Genomic DNA, 19,540 nt, shown 5'->3' with positions numbered 1-19,540 from the left:
TTGAGCCTTGAGCCCGTTGGTGAGGACTGGTTTAGCTGTGGAAGGGTTCCATGTTTAAGAATAGAACAAAGGCCTTAATAGCAGCATTCAGATATGCAGGCAAAAATAGCTGTGATGCTATTCTGTCTTGTTGAAAAGACTTTTAAGATTGTTTCCTTTGTCTTGTGGTAGTGCTGCTCCAATAGTCAACCTTCTTTTCAAAGTCTGCCTTGCATTAGGTCTGCTTTTAAGGAGTATAATCACTATATAGGCTATTTCCAGTGTTGGGGACGTGCAGTTGCTTAATGGTCCAAACGTAACAGATGAAGTGAGGCTGTGTTTGATTAAACTACATCCATTGGTGGTCAGTAAACTGAGCCAGAACCATCTGATGGCTGTATTAATTGTTGCTTGCTCGTTTCAGGGAAAGCTGACAGCAAGAGAACGAATTCTTCTGCTGTTGGACCCCGACAGTTTTGATGAATATGACATGTTTGTGGAACACAGATGTTCTGACTTTGGGATGGACTCTAATAAGAATAAGGTATTTTTATTTCATATAACTCCTGTTTCTTTGTCCTCTGCTGTTTAGCCAGATAGCTGGTTGAAAAGAGGCTCTTGTGTTCACATGTAATTTATTTGTTTTGTTTTCTTTCTTTTTTTGTTTTGCAAATTTTCTTTTATTACTCTCAGTTTCCATTTAACAGCTTACGTGGTTTACTTTTCCACTGACACTTTTTTGTAAGGTCACCTGTTTGGTTCAAATACCTCCCTGGATATTGTCTTAGATGTTATTTTAAGTAACAGAAGGAACTGCGGAGCTTTGTAGTTACAACTTTGTCAGGTCACATATGAAGAACAAATATGGGTTCTCTGCCCATATGTTCTCTGCCTCCCTGCAGGTAACATTAGAGTCATAGGAATAACTCGGATCCCTGGTTATGCCTGCCAGACTAGAGAGTAAAAATCCTTTAGGGCCTTTAAATCTACTGTGTTTGGAAATTCAAGCATTCATACTGGTCTGTTAGAAAGTTACAATCTGCTTGCTTGTCTGGTTTCCAGAGATACAGGGTACGTGGGGCTCATCACGTAGAGGGAAAACCTATGTATGGCTCTGCAAAATTGCTTACCATAACATTAATGCCTGATAAGTTACTACATGGGAAAAGTATTTTGTTATGATTTAATACAGAAAGGACCGGTAACGTGCTGGGATGTGGAAGTGGCTGGTGCAGATGTGCCTGCCCAGTGTGAATCTTCTGTAGCAAAAGGCTCTATTTCTTGTGGAGTATTCTGGTTTGGGGTGTGGTGAGAAGCTGCTTCGTGTCTGCCACTGCTCTGTGCTGTGTACAATGACTACAGCTTCTGTTGATCTGTTTTTTAAACCAGTTCATCAGTTTTCAGTTGTTCAAGTTGCAGGGTTGAATCCTATGGATGAGGGAGATCAGCAGGCTTCCACCATGAGCAGCTGGGGTGTTAGGAATGAGAAAAGGTCTTGCTTTGGAAGCCAGAAGACCGATGGGACTTGGTGCTGGAAAGGATGTCATGCTAGACCTTCTCTCCTTTCAGTGAGTGTAGGACCAAGCATCTTTTCTTCTCTAATTTTTTACTCTGTTCTCTTGCAAACTGAAATAACTGCAGCGCTGCCTCTCATCATACTCCTTGACGCTGCGTCACGTGGTGCTGATATCAAGTTGCTCTTTCTGAGGATAGGAGGAGCAGCAAAGTCCTGAGGGTGACAGGAGGGTTAATTTTTTCCTTGTCCTTCAGAACTCACCTTTCAGTGAGCTGCAGGTGGTGTTTACAGAGCACTGTTTCACAACAGATGACCTAACTGTGGCCAGTGAGCTGGAATATTAGTTTAGCATTGAATTCCTCTGGGTTCCTGGAACTTTCTGAAGGTAGGGCGAGACTGGTACTCGCATCCAGGCCACTTTGCAGGCTGCTTGGGCTTTTAGGAGTCATCTGGGTGAGACAGTGGCTGGAACTACAGGTGTGTTTCCTGCTCTGTGCCAAGAACCAAGAGTCGGTAGCAGGGCTGTCTGTGCAGCCTGAACAGTCTGCAGACTGGTGTCACCTGCTTGAGTACAGATCACCTTGAGCATAAATGGCCCTCAGAGTGGGCCCTGCACAGTATACCCCTGGGTTTTTACCTATACCAAACAGCAGAAAGCATTTAGATGCCTGGGATTCCTTTATGACAGACCAGGAAAGTTCCTTTTCTACTGTTGTCTTGAAAAACGTATAAATATTTCCTTCACTAAAAAATGAGACAACATAGATAAGCAGATTTTAAGCTTCACAGGCTTCTGTTCCTCTTCCAGCTCTTTCTTCTTCCCTTATTTACAGAGTGAAAAATAGGACTGGTCAAGTCGAAGCATTTGGGGTGACTGTCATTATATTTTTTGACCTTTACAGGGTTGGTTTTTTTCCCCTGTATCAACACCTCAAGAAAGGTTTGTGTGCTGTGTCCGTTCTTTTAAAAACATCAGCTGTCCTTAATAAAAGGTACATCCTGTCTCTTAAGGATGTGGTTTGCCTTAAGTCCAGATGTGCTGAAATTTGAGGGGAAACTGCAAAACTTGCTAATCTTTACACTAACCACAACTGATATGTGGTGTTACCTCCAGCTTTCCTTTTGGGACTAGGGGGAATCTTCGTGGAGCTGCCACTGCAAACATGGAAGACCTGTCCTCTGGGAGAATCAGTCTTTGCTTCGACTTAGTATAAGTTTGTGGGTTTTCTTAGTGGATATCATCGCTACTTTGATTTTTATTACTAAATATTAAATTGTTGTTTTTAATTAATTTGTTTTTTAATGCAGTATCCTGGAGACAGTGTGGTGACTGGCCGTGGGCGGATTAATGGGAGACTGGCTTATGTTTTCAGTCAGGTATGGTTTTGCCTGTTATTTTTTTTAATAGCATGAATTTACGCTTTGAAATAAATTCGTAGTAGGTCAGTGTGACCATGTAGTAACATACCTGTTAACCTTCTACCAGTCAGCTTACGATAGATGTAACACCCTGTGGGAGGAAGCAGGGCACCTTCAGACAAGAAGCAGCAATAAAGTATGTCTAAAAACGCTGTTGGGTGGGAGATGCAGTTGTGACAAGGGTGAGCGGAGAGAGTGAGGAATGCAGAGCCAGCGGGAATGTTTTGAAAAAACATACTGTGATTACTTTAGTGTAATATCATTGGATACTGATACGCTGAGAGGCTGGAGGAGTCCCCCCAAAACATGTTTTTGCTCACCAAGAAGTGAATTAACGGAGAAGTTGGTGAGCACTGTGTGTGTAAAGCGCTCGCAAGCTTTGGCTCTGTCCCTGGAGTTGGATGTGCGTGGAGGAGCTCCTGCAGGCATGTGGAGACCTGCGGGTGTCAGCGGCTTTGTGAGTTCAGAGACGCCTCTTCTGGGCTTCAGGCTGCGGAATGGGGCCGTTTGCTGGAGTTGTCAACTGGGATTGCAATGAGTGGAATTCATGGCAGAGGGCCCTTGAGCAGCCTTGGATTGTTTCTTAGGTTCAGACTCTGATTAGTTGAAGGGATTTTGATAAATAGCATAGAAATAGTTAGATAAAATGTAACTTCTGTGTTACAATATAGTTTTTATATTAAAATAAAAATATTTTAGAGGAAGCACCATAGGTGATTTATCTTGGTTAGTCTTAATGCTGTGAAAGAAAGGTTTGCTTTCAGATCGTTGGTAACTGCTTCTCTGTTCTGGGCCACAAAGTAGCTTTTGTTCAGTTTGCTATCATGGCCAAAACAATTGTTGCTGTGTGATCTTGGAGCAAGTCAAACACCCTCCCTTTTTTTTGTCTTGGGACATGTAGTTTTTCCAAGGAAGGACACTGTTATGTGGGCCTTGAACATAAGATAGGAGCTGAACACAGACTTTAAGTTTAGAAAAACACAAGTAGAAGGCAGGTTTTATATTAAAAGAATTTGAATGTGCCCCTTCGTGATACACCTCTTTTTTTTAAATATTTCTGTTTAAAGACCTTCTTCCCTCCAGCTGCCACCTGAGATGTTCCTTTCTTTTTGGCTCGACTGGTAGTCATAATCATGCTGTTCTCTGTCCATGCAGTTTTTAGGGCTTCTTTGAGAGTATGACCTGGTGGGAACGCATCAGAGAATCTTGCAGAAGTGGGCTCTGGGCTCTACCGTGCCAGTAGGTGTCAATATCCCCTTTTTCTTCTGGAGCAGTCCCAGGCCTCATGTTGCATGTTAAAGAGCTTACTGCTCAGGCCTGGGGGTAGCACCAATACTCAGTTTTGGCTGACACAGTCCCTACAGCTCCCATAAAAGAATAATCAACTCTTGGAGCCTGACCCATGAATATAGAATGGAGGCATATTGTCAGACTTTATTGCTGCCTGTTTGCAGGCATATCTTACTGCTGCCCTTGCAGCGGGACCCTCCTCACAGGTAAAACTTCTCCAGACTACTTCAGTATTGGTAATGTTGATGAAAGTGGAACCTGCCTTTGTAGAAAGAGAGAATTTTTTTCTACCCTTCACAGAAACAGGCAAATGAGACATAGTGAGTTTGATTTTAACATGGAATCCACCAGCAAATGCGTATAAAAGATCTTTTTCCTTGTGAAGGAGGCTTGGCTTGAACAGGATTTTTCTGTAGGCTGCACTAAGTGAGTCAAGTGGTTTTGGAGCAGCATACCAAATACAGAGCATTGCAGGATTATACTGTTTATTTGCAACATCTTACAGCTTTGTACTTTCCCTAACCTGAAAATTTGTTTTCCCTCCAGGATTTTACTGTATTTGGAGGCAGTTTATCTGGAGCTCATGCCCAGAAGATCTGCAAGGTAATATCTCACAGGAGAAAATAAACTGAAAAAAGGACACTGACAATTTTTTTTCTGTTGTGTTAATGACTTTGGAGGAAATGATTTGTGACTGACTTTAATGGACTCTGGCGTACGTCATGGCAACCTGAAAATGCCTGCCTCCTCGTGTCTGGGTAAGATGTGACAGCAGAGGTGGGCAGAGAGGTACCCTTTGCAAGCCTTTCAAGCGTGAGAGCGCTTTTCCAAGTAATACACACTTTGTTTAAACTGAGTTGCCTTTTCTGCTGTGCTACAAGAGAGACTTGCAAAGTACAAATATAAATTAACTAGCCATTGCCTATTGGAGAAATGTGAAATGACTTGGGAGAACCTTTTCCCTATAAACAGTGCTATGCGGAAGTCTGTAATATTTATAAAAAGCAAATGCAACAAGTGAACAATCTGAAGGTAAAGTTTTACAACTTGAGGGTCACCTTGCTACTCAAGAGCTTCTGTTATCAAGCACTTGTGGCTATTTATTCACGTTTGCGTGCTTGTCTCGCCACAGAAGCTGGTGTTGGAATGCCAGGGGTGGGGAGGACAGCAACGCTTTCATCCATGAGTATTCCTTCCTGAATTTTCCTGCTGTGGAATTGGAAACAAGGTTTTTGGTGCACAAGGTCTTTTTTCCTGATGGAAATAACTACTTTTTGGCATAGGCTCCTCAGCAGTCAGGAGGTATAAAACTAGAAAACACACAGACTTTAGGCTGGATAATAACTACTTGGCTTTACCGAGTCTTGATGTTAGGAAAGACTTGATATTATCCTTGCACAGTGGAGCTTTGCAGTGTGTCTCTGTGTTGGGGAGGGATATAATGGTACTGGAGTATTGGGGTGCTTTCTACTGGTTTTTTGATCCCTTATTTCTAAGAAAGCAGGGAGAGTAGTGGTAGAACTAGGAAAAAAATGTGAGTCCTTCCTAGTCGGTACTGTTCTTGGCATCGTTGTCAGTGCTAGGCTCCAAGGTTTGAAGGCTGTGGATGCATCAATTGCTTTAGGGCTCAAAGTCTTTGAGGCCACAGCCTGGGCAGCGGAGAGCTGAAACAAGACTGGCTGGGTAGTGTGGTGTCTGTCTTGCTTCTCTTAGTTCTTCTTACTGGGTTGAATTCTGCGAAGCAGAAACCTGTTCCGAGAGATGGTCGTGGCTCCTGCAAACTGTATTGGTAGCTTAAGGGACGTAAAACCTCACGGAACATGGAAGTGAGACCTGCCCCTTTGGTGGTAATTGTTTCCCGTTTAGGTTTTCCCCTGGAGTTGCAGAGAGGTAGCAGTGTTTGGCATCTTGCAGCAAGGCTCCAAGCGAGGTAGCTCTGGGCTACAGATTGCCTGTTACTTTTGCAGCAGAGCCTTGTGGTCTTTCAGACTGCATTAAGTGCCTGTAAGGGTTTCCCTGAAGCAGTAGAGATTGTGTGGCTCTTCAGGGCACACTTTAAAGTGTGCCCACTTGTGGTGGGCAGCACTTTAAAGCCTGTGTGCCTCAATGATGTCATGCTTCTGGACAGTTGTGGAGTCCATGAAGAAAAGTGCTTTTGAGAATGAATCCTGAAATGTTCCCTACCAATACTGGTATGGCAAAAAAAAGTCAGATCTCAAATGTATGGACACATTTTCAGTATTCAGAATGTGTATACTGATGTGTGTTTTAAAAAGAACTGCAGTGTCTGGAAAAGCCTTGAAATAAATATATTCCATGTATAAGGCCCTGGAAAATAGCAAAATGTCAGCGAGGAGGTTTCACTAACCTGTCCTGCTAGGATGACAGGCCTTCTAGGAAGAAGCAATAAATGTCAACTCATTTTTTAATAAGGCATCTGAAAATGCCTCATGTAGCATTCACGTGAGCTCGTGGCTCACAGAGCCTCTCTTTGCAATCCACACAGATGCTTTTTAGATGCGGGATTGTGTTTCATTTGTAAAGTCATTCCGTGTGTCTGCCACAGCAGCGTTTCAATTTTTAAGCTGGTATCCAGTCACAAAGCAGAAAGAACCTTTGCTTTACACTGAATGACTGTGAGTAGGAACAAAGCCGTTTTAGGACTCCACAGAGACTTATCACTGATTTGTGTTGCAGCTGGAATTGTGGTACTACTGGGATGTTGTTGATTTGCATGGCAGTGAGCATGCTTACTGTGTTTCTAGGCAATACAAAAATCAAGGTTGGTGCTGTAAGCACTCTAAAAGACAGGACTGAAATTTTAAAAACGTTAATAAGTTAAGAATTGTCTGAAATAAGATGTAATTCTGTAACAGTGATTGAAAGGGTTAATGCCAAGCAGGGAAAAGTCACTTTGAAATTCAGAATGGGTGTCGACCGTGTAGGTTTACAGACAATTATTTAGGAGCTAAAGCAGATCCTAATGTTAAAGCAGATCTTAATGTAATATGCCAGTGCTGTAGTGTTATGAAAATGGTAAATATTTTACTAGGATGTAGTGAACAGGAATATTTTATGTAAGGAATGTAAGGAATTCAATCCTCCCACTTAAGCCTCTGCTGGAGTATTGCGTATGATGTTGAGGCAAGTAACCAAAATGACCAGAGGGCTAGAAAATAGGATGTACAGAGAACAGTGTGACTGAATTGACAGTGCTTAGGCTAGAACATGAAGGGAAATACGGAGACTGAAGGGAGATTTGAGGTACTGGAATGCTTATGAAAGCAGAGGCAAAGAAATAGTTTGTTGCTCTCCCTGTCTACTGTGTATCAAGGAAGAAGTAATGTTGCTAAATTTCCAGAGGAAAGATTCCATTTAGCCTTCCCAAAGACCTTCTAAGAAGGGTAACTGAGCATTAGAATGTGCTGCTTAGAGAGATTACACAGTCACCACCGCAATAAACTTTTAAGATCAGATTAGATGTAGATGATGGAATGTTTCAGGTGCAGTTGAGACCTCTTATGGACAGAGAGAGATTGGACCTCTGGGGTCCAAACTCCTGTGATTGTGTCACTTAGCACAGGGTTTAGACAGCACAGTGTGAGTATGGAGATTCACAGCTAGTAAGGCAGCTAAATACTAAAGGTCGTGAGAGGGATTAAATGTATATCTCAGCCTGCAGTCTGAATGAGCCCAAATGTGATGTCCCAGTAAGCGGTTAGTGACTGATAATCAGTACACGTAAAGGAGAAGCCAAGCACTCTGTAGGCAGTTCAAATTCTGACATGTATGTGTTTTTCTTTTCTAGAGGATACACGTTTTGGGCGTTGGTTGCTTTGGGATTTTAGCTAGGTCAATAACAAGATGTTTGTATTCATCCCCAGGTCATGGATCAAGCTGCCATGGTTGGAGCCCCCGTGATTGGGCTGAATGACTCTGGAGGAGCCCGTATCCAGGAGGGAGTAGAGTCCCTGGCTGGCTATGCAGATATATTTTTGGTAAGATGAATGACCAGGAAGCTTGGCGTCCACAAAGATGGACAAAGTCCATCCATACCGAAGTCTGTGTTTGTAAGTAAACTTTTAGGTTATCAGCATTCTGTTTCAGGCAGTGTTACCTGGTGCATAAAGCAGCATATAGGAGGGCTTGTGAGAGACTTGGACTGTCCTCTTGGTTCTCTTCTTGGTTTGGGCTGTACTTCTCTGTTGCATTAACCCATCTGTTAAACAAAGGTAATGCTTAACCTTGTAAAACACTGTGATACAATGAAAAGCGGTGTAGGAATTGCACTATATAATGAGCTTTGTCATAGTAGGAATGAAAGAATAGGCAATTTACTTTAAACAGGTTTTTTATGGTTTTCCTTCAGTTTAATTTTCTGATTGACAATGAGGTATGGATTGCCTGTCTTGGGATGTCCTTTCTCTCAAGCATTTAGCCGTTTGTCTGAGAGGCGAGTGCTTCAGAGGGTGTTTTGTTAGGTGACCGATGGTTGTGATCTACCCCCAGCCATCCCCGTGTCTCCTCTGAAATACAGACATGCTAAGAATTTCACACAGCAGATTTGTTTTTGCTAAGGCTGATAAAAGGTAAAAGATTACCACTGCAGAAAGAGGGGCTTAAAGTAAATCAAACACCATGCACCTGAATAAAACTTGAGAATCTCGGGTCAGAAGCACCAAGTGCCTGTTCTGTCAAGATGATAGGTCAGTGGGGAAAAAACAAGAAAAGAAAGTTGCAGATTGGAGGTTTCTGTTCAAAGAACAGAATGCAGTACAATGGAACGTGTTACCCTTACCATCTGGGGCCATCCAGTACTGATTGGGTTGGTGAAAGTTTCATATTTCTACAATGTTTTTGTGGATAATTCAAGAATTTTTCCTATAGATGCACTAATCTTCCCCCCACCCCTGAAATTACATTCTTTTATATGCCCACCAAGCCACACAGTTTTAAAGTAAGTGCACAAAACAAACATGATGGCACTTTCAGGAGGAATGCGAGCAGGTGGGATGACAAGGTAGAAGCTAACGGTCTTCGGGATTTGTGCGATCGGAGGTGATGATGCAGGTGACCAGTTACAGAATTCACTTGTTGTCCAGCTGAACAATGAGCAGGGTAAAAGTTGTTGCCGTTGCAGCATCGGTTGAGATTGCACGTTCCATCTTCCTTTGCAGTCATTGCATGGTGTACGAAATCAAATGCATGGGAAAAGGAAGAGGCCGAACGGTAGCAACGAGTTATTTTGGTTGTTTGCATCAAGACGTTCTGCCCAGATATTTCTCTCCCAGTAAACAAAGCAAGCTGTCTTCTCCTGTTTAACTGTGAGTTCCTGCAGAATCTGTGCACAGCCTTAGTTTTTTTGGTAGAACTAGACCTATGTCTGCTCTCTTGTAGAGAAACGTCCTGTGCTCCGGGGTAGTTCCGCAGATCTCTCTCATCATGGGTCCTTGTGCTGGTGGAGCCGTGTATTCGCCCGCTTTAACTGATTTCACATTCATGGTGAAGGTAAGGGTGGAGTGTGTCCTACCTGCTGCTCATAATGTTGATCAGACACAAACTGACCCCACATGAAGGACTTTTTTTTTTGGTGGGATAGCCTCCTGCTTTGGATCAAGTGTATTTTTCAAGAAAAGTCAAGAAAAGCTTTCCCAAATAACTTGTGGATAACTGCATTTTCTGTGGATTTTCAATGTAATGTATTAAGGATTCTGAAGTTTGTCCCTATGTTGTACTGTTTTCTTATTTTGGGGAAAGGCTCTAGAGACTGTGCCTTTTCCTTAGGTGCTTCTGCAGCTTAGGTCTGGCATTGATGGTGCGGCTTTGCTTTTTTCCCTCCCCCAGGATACATCCTATCTATTCATCACTGGCCCAGATGTAGTGAAGTCTGTAACCAATGAAGATGTCACCCAAGAGCAACTTGGGGGTGCGAAGACGCACACTGCTGTGTCGGGTGAGAGCTGGGTAGTTCACCTAACATACTAATCATTCTTCAGAGTAAATGAGTTAGTTGTTGTATCTGAAGAGCTGATTGGCCAGTACGGAGTTCTGCACTCATGGGTGTCACTTGAGTGGAGGTGATAATACATCATCTTACGCTGTACAGGGCTCCTTTGCCAGTCCTCTTTAGTAATGAGAAACAAAATAGGAAAAGGGGGAGTGTGGGAGAGTTGTGGGATTTGGAAGAGAGAGTGGGAAATCCACAAAAGGTTCTAGATGTGGATAGGCTGTAGGAGGGCAGGGCTTGGCAAAGCAGGCTTGGGGCTGTGTGGCTTTTTCTGTTGTCCAGAAGTTCGCATGGGTTGAAAGATTCTTACCAATCCCTCGGTCGCTTACTCGTGTGATGGATTGATTGACCTTCAGACCTACACACCGAGCGGCAGTGTGAGATTAAGTGCTATTTTCTTTTCCCCTCTGGGAAAATGTGGTGGCTCATGAATCTTCTTGAGACTCAAAACGACTGTGGGGTCTCAAATTCTGTCTGGATTGAACTGGTGATGAACCAAACCCACGTACATAGGTACTGCTCAGCTCCAGCATTTATGGAAGAACTTGTAGTCCAAAGCCGGAGTGCAGCACAGTAGCCTGGAGTGAATTCCCGATGGCTGTGAGCCAGCTAGGTCTGGGACAGCTGATAAACCAGTTTACATTATTTTTAAACAGGAGATCAGCAGTCTAGGGCTGTTAAAGGAGGAAGGGTACAGCCACACATTTGCTAGGTATTCCTAGCTGGTCAGCTTTGGTGGCTTTAAAAGTTCTGATTGTTAATAGCTCGGGTTTGAAAATTCTTGCTGCTACTTCTCTGTATCTTTACCGGTACATATGTGAACGGGAAACCTTGCAAAATAATTTGAGGAGCTGCTTACCTGTTTCTTTCCAGGAGTTGCGCACAGAGCGTTTGAGAACGATATAGATGCTTTACTTAATCTCCGAGAGTTCTTTAATTATTTACCTCTGAGCAACCGTGACCCAGCTCCAGTCCGGGAATGCCATGATCCCAGGTAAGAGGAGACTGGCTGAGATCTGTGGTCTCTATCCACTGAACTTCCCGGCTTCTCTGGCTGAAGGAATGTAAAGAAGTGAGTGTTTTGTGCCTGGGATCTGGCTGACAGTTCCGCGTGGTGATGTGAGAATATGGAAGTGTCTCAGCCTGCGTGTGTACACACATACGTGCTCGCTGCTAGGTGCAAGTTTGTATTTCCTAAAGCAGCGTTACGCGGGCTGTGTACAGAACGTGGGGAGAAGTAACCTCTGCACAGATGGGCTTCACAGTCCCTCGAAACAAGCAGGTAAACAGAAGCGGGGAGGGCGTGCCCTGCTTTCAGTTACGTGTCTGTTGGGTAAGTTCCGTGTGTTAAGGTTAGAGGTGGGGAGGCAAAGGAGGCAGAAAGCGTACGTATTAGGTACTTGTCTGTCAGGCTCGTTGTGCAGTTGGCAGTGTAACAAAGCAAGGACTTGAGTCATTTCAATAGGGAAAAACCGGCGACTATCTGGATTTCTATCAGAGAATTTTTCCGAGAGAGAGGGACAGCCAGAGTCAGCACGGGAGCGTTTCAGCAAACAGCCTTATGAGTAGTGTTAACAGTGAGGATGTCAGTGAAGTAAAAGCATTTTGTCCCCAGATCCAGTTGCACCCCCAGTTCTCCCCTTTCTGCGCGGGACCCATAAGAGGTGGTTGCTCTCCCGTACGTGGGAGCTGCTCTGGAGTTGGTTCCGTTGGGTTCTGCAGATGCGTGTGATCTGTCTTGTTCTTACACGCGTGAAGATCGTACCATGCGAGTTGGGAAGGTCAACTTCGCTGTGTGCTTTGCTGCAATTTGTGAAGTCTTTGAAACAATTTGTCTGGGGAGGGTTTTTGGGTTGATTTTACACATGACTGCTCTGGTACCCGAAATACATTGCTCACTATTGGAGAAAGAATTTTGGTTTTACAGGGTGGTCAGACAGAGCAATTAGTTACCAGTCCTCTTTTTTTTCAGAGATGTTGATTAAACCAGAAGTCTGTTCTTCTTTGATAGTGGCAAACCAGAGCAAATCTCTTGTATTTGGTAGATCTGGAGAATTCTCTCTGAGGTTGTCATGTCTTGCTAAGCATTCAACACGTGTTACTGGGATAATTACCCTCTATAGACCTGAATGTGATACTTCAATTTAATGATAGAAACAACAGTCTGTTTGGGTTTTTTAATCAGTGTATCTGGTAATAGGCAGTTTTCTTTTGAGAAGCTGTCAGTTACAATGTAGGTACTAATGTGTAAGAGATCAGTTATTTTCCTAAGGGAGACAATTTTTTATGTTGCACCCGTACAGTATTAGAGGATCACAGTAATAAATGCTCAATAATATGTATTAAGAACTTCAATTTACTAGTCTCTGTACACGTGAACACAGACCTATTTGTTCAATTTGCCTGTTTGTACAGCAGCATCTCCAGTATTTCTCCCATTTGTTGTCTTAATGTTTACACTGGTGATGTTTCATCTGGACATACTGACAGCTGAACAGACTCCTTTTGCTTTGAATTGATGTGTTTGATCCTTACCACTGCTCCAGTCAAAGTCTGTCCCTCTAGAGTAATTTCTTTCTTACCGCATCATTTTCACACTGCAAAAAACTGCCACGAATAATGCAAATTAAATGTAACATACTTTGGTCTTTGTTCTTAAGTCCAGAAGCTGGTGGGAGGGGTTTGGTTGGTTGGTTTGTTTTTTTCTCTAGGTGAGTAGGTTTTTTGTGGTGTTGAAAAATGTCAATTTTGATTACTGACCCTTCTGTCGGTTGGAGTTTTTGACATCAGTGGCCTGGTGATGCCAGTGGCCTTCGAAAGCATTAGAAGGTTCCTTATGGTGCCAAGGTGACTAATGGCGAACATGTCCCCTGCCTTTGAAGGGTGTCTGGGTCATGGCATTTGGTACGTGGTATGGTCTGCCTTTACCTTTGTGTGTCTGACTGCACGCACGTTTTGTTTCCTCGAAAGCCTGGAGTACGCACACAAATTCCTCGGGAGGCGGTCATTATCAATTCTGGGTAACCGAGTGCAGTTTCGCCTCTGTGTTGAATGAACCCCAGTAGCAGTGTGGGTGTCTCAAGCTGGTGTCGGTGACTGCCTTGCCGATAGCAGTTCCTTCCTGAAAGTGGGTTCTGGGTAATTTTGATGGTAGTCATTCATTTTAATGCTGTTATAATTCCTCTCAGTACTCTACAGCTCTGTGAATTTATGGGAGCAACAATTTCATGTTTCCACTTTGGGATACGAGAGGTAATGGACAGAGCTCAGCGCACATCGTATCTACTCTATGGGCAAGAGGAAATTGTAGCATCCTTTGTAGCTTGGGGTTTAGTGTGTTACAGTTGGTTGCTTTCATCACATTACGGTTTCATTATATCACTTAATGAAAATATTTGCGTGCAATGCTCTTAATCATGTGGAAAAAATACTTGAAGTGTTGCTGTCAGTTTTATTCCGTTCATGGATATATCTCTTAGTGTCCCAGCAAGGAGCTGGGCTTTTCTAGTCCCATGTATGAGAGTGAGCAGCCCTGGGGCTGTCGGCACTATTAGCTTTTGCCTGATTTTGACAAACTGCCCGTCACTTCCTTTTGGTTGTACATGGGGTGCCTGGAGCCTTGTGTTGTCTTGTTTTAAATGTACTCCATCACGGCATTGTTAAAGTAGCAGTTCAGTAAGAACTCCACAGAAGCAGCATTTATAGCAAATACAGGTTAGCGTTTTTATGGAACAGCACAAATACAATACTCCCTGAAGCCTTCTCAGTGGTGACTCATAAAAACCGACACCTCCCCGTTGGGACTGGGGGTGAATCTGAAGACCCAGTGAACGCTGACACTGTAGGTCCTTAGGGAAGCTGATATTGTGGAAGGTGGAGGTAGCTGATCGCGTTGGCTGCTGCCAGGGAGACAGCCCGTTTGTGAAATGTAAAGCTGCACGTGAAGCGCATCGTTGTTGAGTTATGCAGGGTAATGGCCACGATTCTTAAACTCGGCCGCTAAATGGAAGAAGCTGAGAGCAGATGGTCTTCCTCGGCCATGAATCCCTGCTTGTTTGGTGCCAGGGGAAATAAGTATGGAAAGGTTTCCTATGCATAAGTGTATATAAAATCGCGAGTGCCCGATGTGCGGATGCTCTGCATGTGTAGGACGGGGCTGTTCTAGTCAGAGAGGAGAAAGAGGATTGTCAGGAGATGTTAACAAGCAGAGGTGCCTGGAGAAGAGACATATCCTTCAGGAAGAGATGGGTCAGGGCTTTGCCCTCCTGGTGCATGAGGGCTCAGTGGCCTGAGGCACAACCTGCTGAGACCAAGAGGCCTGTTTCTTTTCCCCGCATGGGAGAAGCGTTACCATGAAGTCTTGGAGAGGTGGAGTTGTTTTACCTGAGTTTCTGTCTTGGTGTTCATCTGATCTGTAAATATTGCTGCTCACACCTCCTTATTTTCTGCAGTGACCGTTTGGTTCCCGAGCTGGACACGGTTGTCCCAGTTGAATCCACTAAAGCCTATGACATGCTGGATATCATACACTCCGTAAGTCCGCCACCGTGAGCACTGCTGAGATCAATATGGATGTGTTATAGTCTGTAAATAATTGAAAGGAACCCACAGAATGGCGCTGAAATACATATTCTTTTTTTAGTCTTCACATGTTACTCTTTTCAGCTGTGTAGTGGCCATGATTGAAGGGACAACAAAAACGGCAGGAAGCAGACAAAAGGAATCCTCAGATGTGTTTTCAGGATACTGAACGCACAACCGTACAGCTGAAAGATGCTGGAATTTAGTTTGTCTGGAGCTCTGTCGCTTGCCCCCGCCCTGCACCTTGGTATTACTGTCACCTTGTTATGGAAGGTGATAACCACCGAGTGCATTCAAGGATTCACCCTTCTGTTTATTCTAAGAGACGCTGATGTACACAGACAGGACAAGAATATGTTGGGGTTTCTTTTATTACAACTCAAAACACCCAGAAGCTCTGAAACTCCAGTATTGAAGTTTCATTGAGCTGGATCTCCTGGGAGGGTGGCAGGGAAGGAAACTTACTACTGCTTCATCCAAAACCTGGAAGCCAGTGTTGCAGTGTGTAAATGATGGAGGTTTTATTAAAACAGCACAGGCAGTGCCGGTGGTTTTCCTGCCTAACTCCAAGTGCTTCCCTTCTCCCCTTTTAACAGCTTAATGCGTTATAAATGCCTGGGCAGGGAACGTGGTTCTGAAAGACGCTTCCTTGCATGAAACTGTTCCAGCCCCCTGTAAAGCACCTAGAGAGTCTGAATTCTGAGTATTAGAACTTCCAGCTGCTGCTTCTGCCGCTCAGGTGTCGAGTGGCAGATGGCCCAGGGTTCTGAGGTGGATGAGGGGGGAACAAGTCCGGTTCACAGGCAGCACACACAGATGTGTGTGGGTGGGTTCTGCTGTGATTTAGGCCCTTTGCATAATTCTCCCCTTTGGTGTCCGTCCCCACACGCTCAGTCAGCTGACACGTTTCAGTTCACAGCTGGCTGCATTTTCATGGAGAAGGCACTTCTGGATGTTGTTAATCTCTGGATTCTTCCATTCTGAATTTCAGTACTACCTGTTCCACGTTGGAAAGTGGCATTTAAAGAAATCTTAAGTGAATCTGGGAAAAAACGCCCAAATCCTCCCACAAACTTTGGGAAGTATTAAGGAAAGAATTATAACTACTTTAATAATGGGTTTTTCACAACTTTTCATTTGCCTGTGTCTTGGAAGCGACTGGCAAGCTGCGGGCTGTACAGGCGAAGCTGTCAAACAGCTGAGAAGGAGGAATTCTAGTAGGAAACACGAGGCAGCCATGTATAGGTGTCGCTACTGCTCAGTGTATAATTATGATCTCTTTTGAATGTGTGAATTTGGATACCGCTTCGTACGCCCGCGGATGTCGCTCTGCAGCGCAGACGCTGGAACCCCAATCCCAGAGAAGCGCAGCCACCCGGGATTTGTGTTCCAGCTAGGCATGTCTGACGGAGTGCGCGCGTTCCGCTGCTGCAGGGAGAGGTGCTGCTCCCGTCCCCGCTGCATGCACCAGCGGTGACTCTGGGGGAGGCGCGCACAGCACGGCGGGCTGCGTTCGCTTCTGTGAATGACGTGCTCGGAATACAGTGTACATTAAACGTGTCGGGGAGTGGTTCCCAGCTCCATGCAGTCCTGCCTGCTCCTCATCACTGGGAATGGCTCTTGAGAGGTGTAGCCTGCCAACAATTCAGGTGCGAGAAAGACGTTTTAATTGGTTAGACTCTAGGGAAAAAGGCTCACGACAGAGGTGTCAGAAGACCTGCCCTGATGGAGTGCTGGAGTTGTGTTTTGGTAAGTGCAGCACTGCTTACTTCCTGGAAATTCTGGAGTGTTTTAGAAGTTCTGATGCTACCGGGACTGAGTTGTGTCTGTATGTAAATAAGCACGTCTGTCTGCCCTCAGAAGGGCTCTGCCTAACTCTTCTCCCTTGCAGATTGCTGATGAAAGGGAATTCTTTGAGATCATGCCTTCCTACGCCAGGAACATTGTTGTTGGATTTGCCAGGATGAACGGACGGACTGTTGGGATAGTGGGCAACCAACCCAAAGTAGCATCAGGTTAGCGTTGGCTGTACGAGTTCAGTGTGAACCTTCAGCAGCGTGTGTGCCTCCTCTCTGTTTTGGTTAAAGCCTGCAGGCTTGGCAAGGCTGTGGGATGAACGGGGTTTGTTTTGCACGGTCCTCCACGCGTTCTCACTGTGGCTTTTTCACCACATTGCCTTGAGTCTCACTGTAATGCAGCTGTGAGGGTGTAAACCCAACTGCAAGCCAGTGAGTTCCCGCAGGGGATCAGCGCGGTGACCTTGCGCGCAGGCCGTACACGGCTGCTGTGTCCGGCACCGGAGGAGCGGTAGGAGCACACGAACGGGGTGGGTAGAAGACCACCACCTGTTTGGCAGCAGCCCGTAATTAATGGGATCAGGCATAATAGGGAAACCGCACGCTTCCTTCCAGAGCATGAACATGTGCTGCAGCCTGAGGTAACTCCTACTTCTGCCAACTTGCTGTAGCAGGAACAAGACAAACCTTTCAGACACACACACGTGGGGCTCCCGGCCTCACGGAATTTAGATGGGAAGTACGAGATGGAGCTATCGCTGAGATCACTCTCGTTAACTGTCAAGGGATTTTGCTTTCCCTCCTAAACTAGGTAAATTGTGAAGTGACTTTTACCAGTTGGAACTTTCTGGTTCGCTCCTTGTTTTTAATTTTTGTGCTTTTTTGTTTGGGACAGTCAGACCACCGTGTGTGACGATTTATTCTTTCACGCTCTTTACAAGCTGTGACTGTCAAGACACTACACCGTGAGCAGGTTTCATAGTACTTTAGTCTTCATTTGATAGTCTCAATTTTCACAAAAATGCTTTTATACAAAACATGTTTTGGTTTAATACAACAGCACGTAATATAATACTGAATGGCACCGAAGCAGATCTGAAACCCTTTGCAGTGTGTTTACCAAAAATGCTGATCTTTCTCAAAACATCAGTGGACTGCTTCAAAACCACCAGCGTGGTTTTTTTTTTAAATGGAGAACTCTGTAGCCTTTCAATATGACTGATCTGAAAAACCTCAATAAAGAGAAAATTACAGAAAAACCTTTTAAATTACAAGACTATAATTAATTTAAACTGCAGGTTTTTCAGATCAGTCATATTGAAAGGCTACAGAGAAAATTACAGAAAAACCTTTTAAATTATAAGACTATAATTAAACTGCTGCTTTTTGGGATGGAAAGCCTGCACGCAGGTCAGTAGAATGCCAGCAGCGCCTGCTGAATGCAGCTTGTACACTGCCCTTAGTTCTAAACGTGCAAAACTCGGGGCAGGCTATCTCCTCGTAAAGCAAGAGCTCACCTGGAGTTAGACAGCACAGCTAACACAGAGCGATTACTTACTTTTTGAATGTTGCTGGAATCACTGCCATTAGCAGACCAGTGGGATTGTTAACACCTTAATCTCTTTTCTTAACTCCAGGGTGCTTAGACATAAATTCTTCTGTGAAAGGAGCCCGCTTTGTCCGTTTCTGTGATGCTTTCAACATACCTCTGATCACTTTTGTGGATGTTCCTGGATTTTTGCCAGGTAGGCCTTGCTGTTGCATTTCAGCTCCTTGCAGGGTGGTGTTGGTGTTAAACCCCATTTGAAAAGCTCTGCGAAGGCCTTCACGGCAGTAGTCTACAGCAGGTTTGACAGCTGCTGAGGACTGAAGAACAAAGCTGTTCCCATACAGCCAGTGAAAAGCAGTAACAAGATTGTGTGATACAAGACTGGTTTGAGGTAGGTAAATGGAGGATAAATAAAAGCAGAGAAAGATGAAGAGAGGAGGTCTGGGGTGTGATAGTGATCCCAAACTGTTGTGTCTGATGGGGTTTGGCAGGATTAGTACATTGCCTTTAGACATTTCAGATAAAGTAACAAATTCTGAGGGTGTTAATCACCTCATTTCCTTAGCAGGGAAGACAGAATCTGTCACACCGTCTCAGAGCTGTCCTAAACACCCCACAGCATTGGTGACCCAGACACTTCAGATGGCCCCAGGCACGCACAGAGGTGACATTATGGCACTCGCATCCCGTAGCTGGATAAACCCACTTGTTCTTGTGTTTAGAACAAGTCTGGGACTGAATCTATGGCCGGAAAAGAGTTTACGTTAACTGGCTGTGAGTGACAGGGTAAATATTTCAAGTAACAGTTACACTGAGCTTTCACTTGAAGCTGCTCTAAGGGCAAGTTAGAAACTGAGGCTGTGGCTAGAGCGTAGGGTCTGTGAGTGCTCCCCAGCTTCTGGGTCTAGGTTGAGTGTCCCAGCTGTGTCGAGACTGCTGCTTGGAGACGTGGCTGTTCCGGTTCCTGCTCTGGGAAGGTTCTGCAGACTGGACAAGTCCCACTGTCTGGAGGGAAACACAAGAACGAGAAATGAAATTGCAGCTGAGAACAGACATTTGTAAGTGTAGGCAGAAACTACTACACACTCAAACTACACTTGAGAGGAAGCACTACAGTCAAGCTCCCAAACATACCGCCAAGTAAGTTATTTAAAAAAAATCACAAAAGAATTTTTACTTAAAATATTGCTATGTTGTTGTTTTTTCTTTTTTTTTCCAATCCATTACAAAGATCCCAGAGTACTCTCAGGTGCTGAAAGCAAGACGCGTAGGTGGATAAACTGCTAAAAAGAGTTAGAGTTATATATCCAGTGGTCTGAAATTCAGCAATCCTAGAAATAATGTACATGGGCTTGCTCTGTGCAAGTGGAGTCAGCTAGGCTTGTGTCTGGGAGAGAACAGTG

General features: G+C 44.4%; 1 protein-coding gene across 1 annotated transcript in view; it reads left to right on the top strand.

The window, feature by feature from the left end:
* Nucleotides 1–406: 406 nt before the first annotated feature.
* Nucleotides 407–19,540, top strand: part of PCCB (propionyl CoA carboxylase, beta polypeptide) — a 22,441-nt gene continuing 3,307 nt past the window's right edge. Inside the window, exons 1-10 of the mRNA XM_010154425.1 lie at nucleotides 407–523; nucleotides 2,804–2,872; nucleotides 4,751–4,807; nucleotides 8,089–8,202; nucleotides 9,602–9,712; nucleotides 10,049–10,157; nucleotides 11,085–11,205; nucleotides 14,663–14,744; nucleotides 16,684–16,807; nucleotides 18,226–18,333. Coding sequence (XP_010152727.1) covers nucleotides 470–523; nucleotides 2,804–2,872; nucleotides 4,751–4,807; nucleotides 8,089–8,202; nucleotides 9,602–9,712; nucleotides 10,049–10,157; nucleotides 11,085–11,205; nucleotides 14,663–14,744; nucleotides 16,684–16,807; nucleotides 18,226–18,333 — 949 coding nt within the window. The 5' untranslated portion in view covers nucleotides 407–469. The remainder of the gene's footprint in view (nucleotides 524–2,803; nucleotides 2,873–4,750; nucleotides 4,808–8,088; nucleotides 8,203–9,601; nucleotides 9,713–10,048; nucleotides 10,158–11,084; nucleotides 11,206–14,662; nucleotides 14,745–16,683; nucleotides 16,808–18,225; nucleotides 18,334–19,540) is intronic.

Source organism: Eurypyga helias, unplaced genomic scaffold (assembly GCF_000690775.1).
Source record: "Eurypyga helias isolate BGI_N326 unplaced genomic scaffold, ASM69077v1 scaffold14966, whole genome shotgun sequence".
NCBI classification, from domain to species: Eukaryota; Metazoa; Chordata; class Aves; order Eurypygiformes; family Eurypygidae; genus Eurypyga; species Eurypyga helias.
Note: the sequence above shows the minus strand (reverse complement) of the source record. Positions and strands in the feature narration are given on the sequence as shown.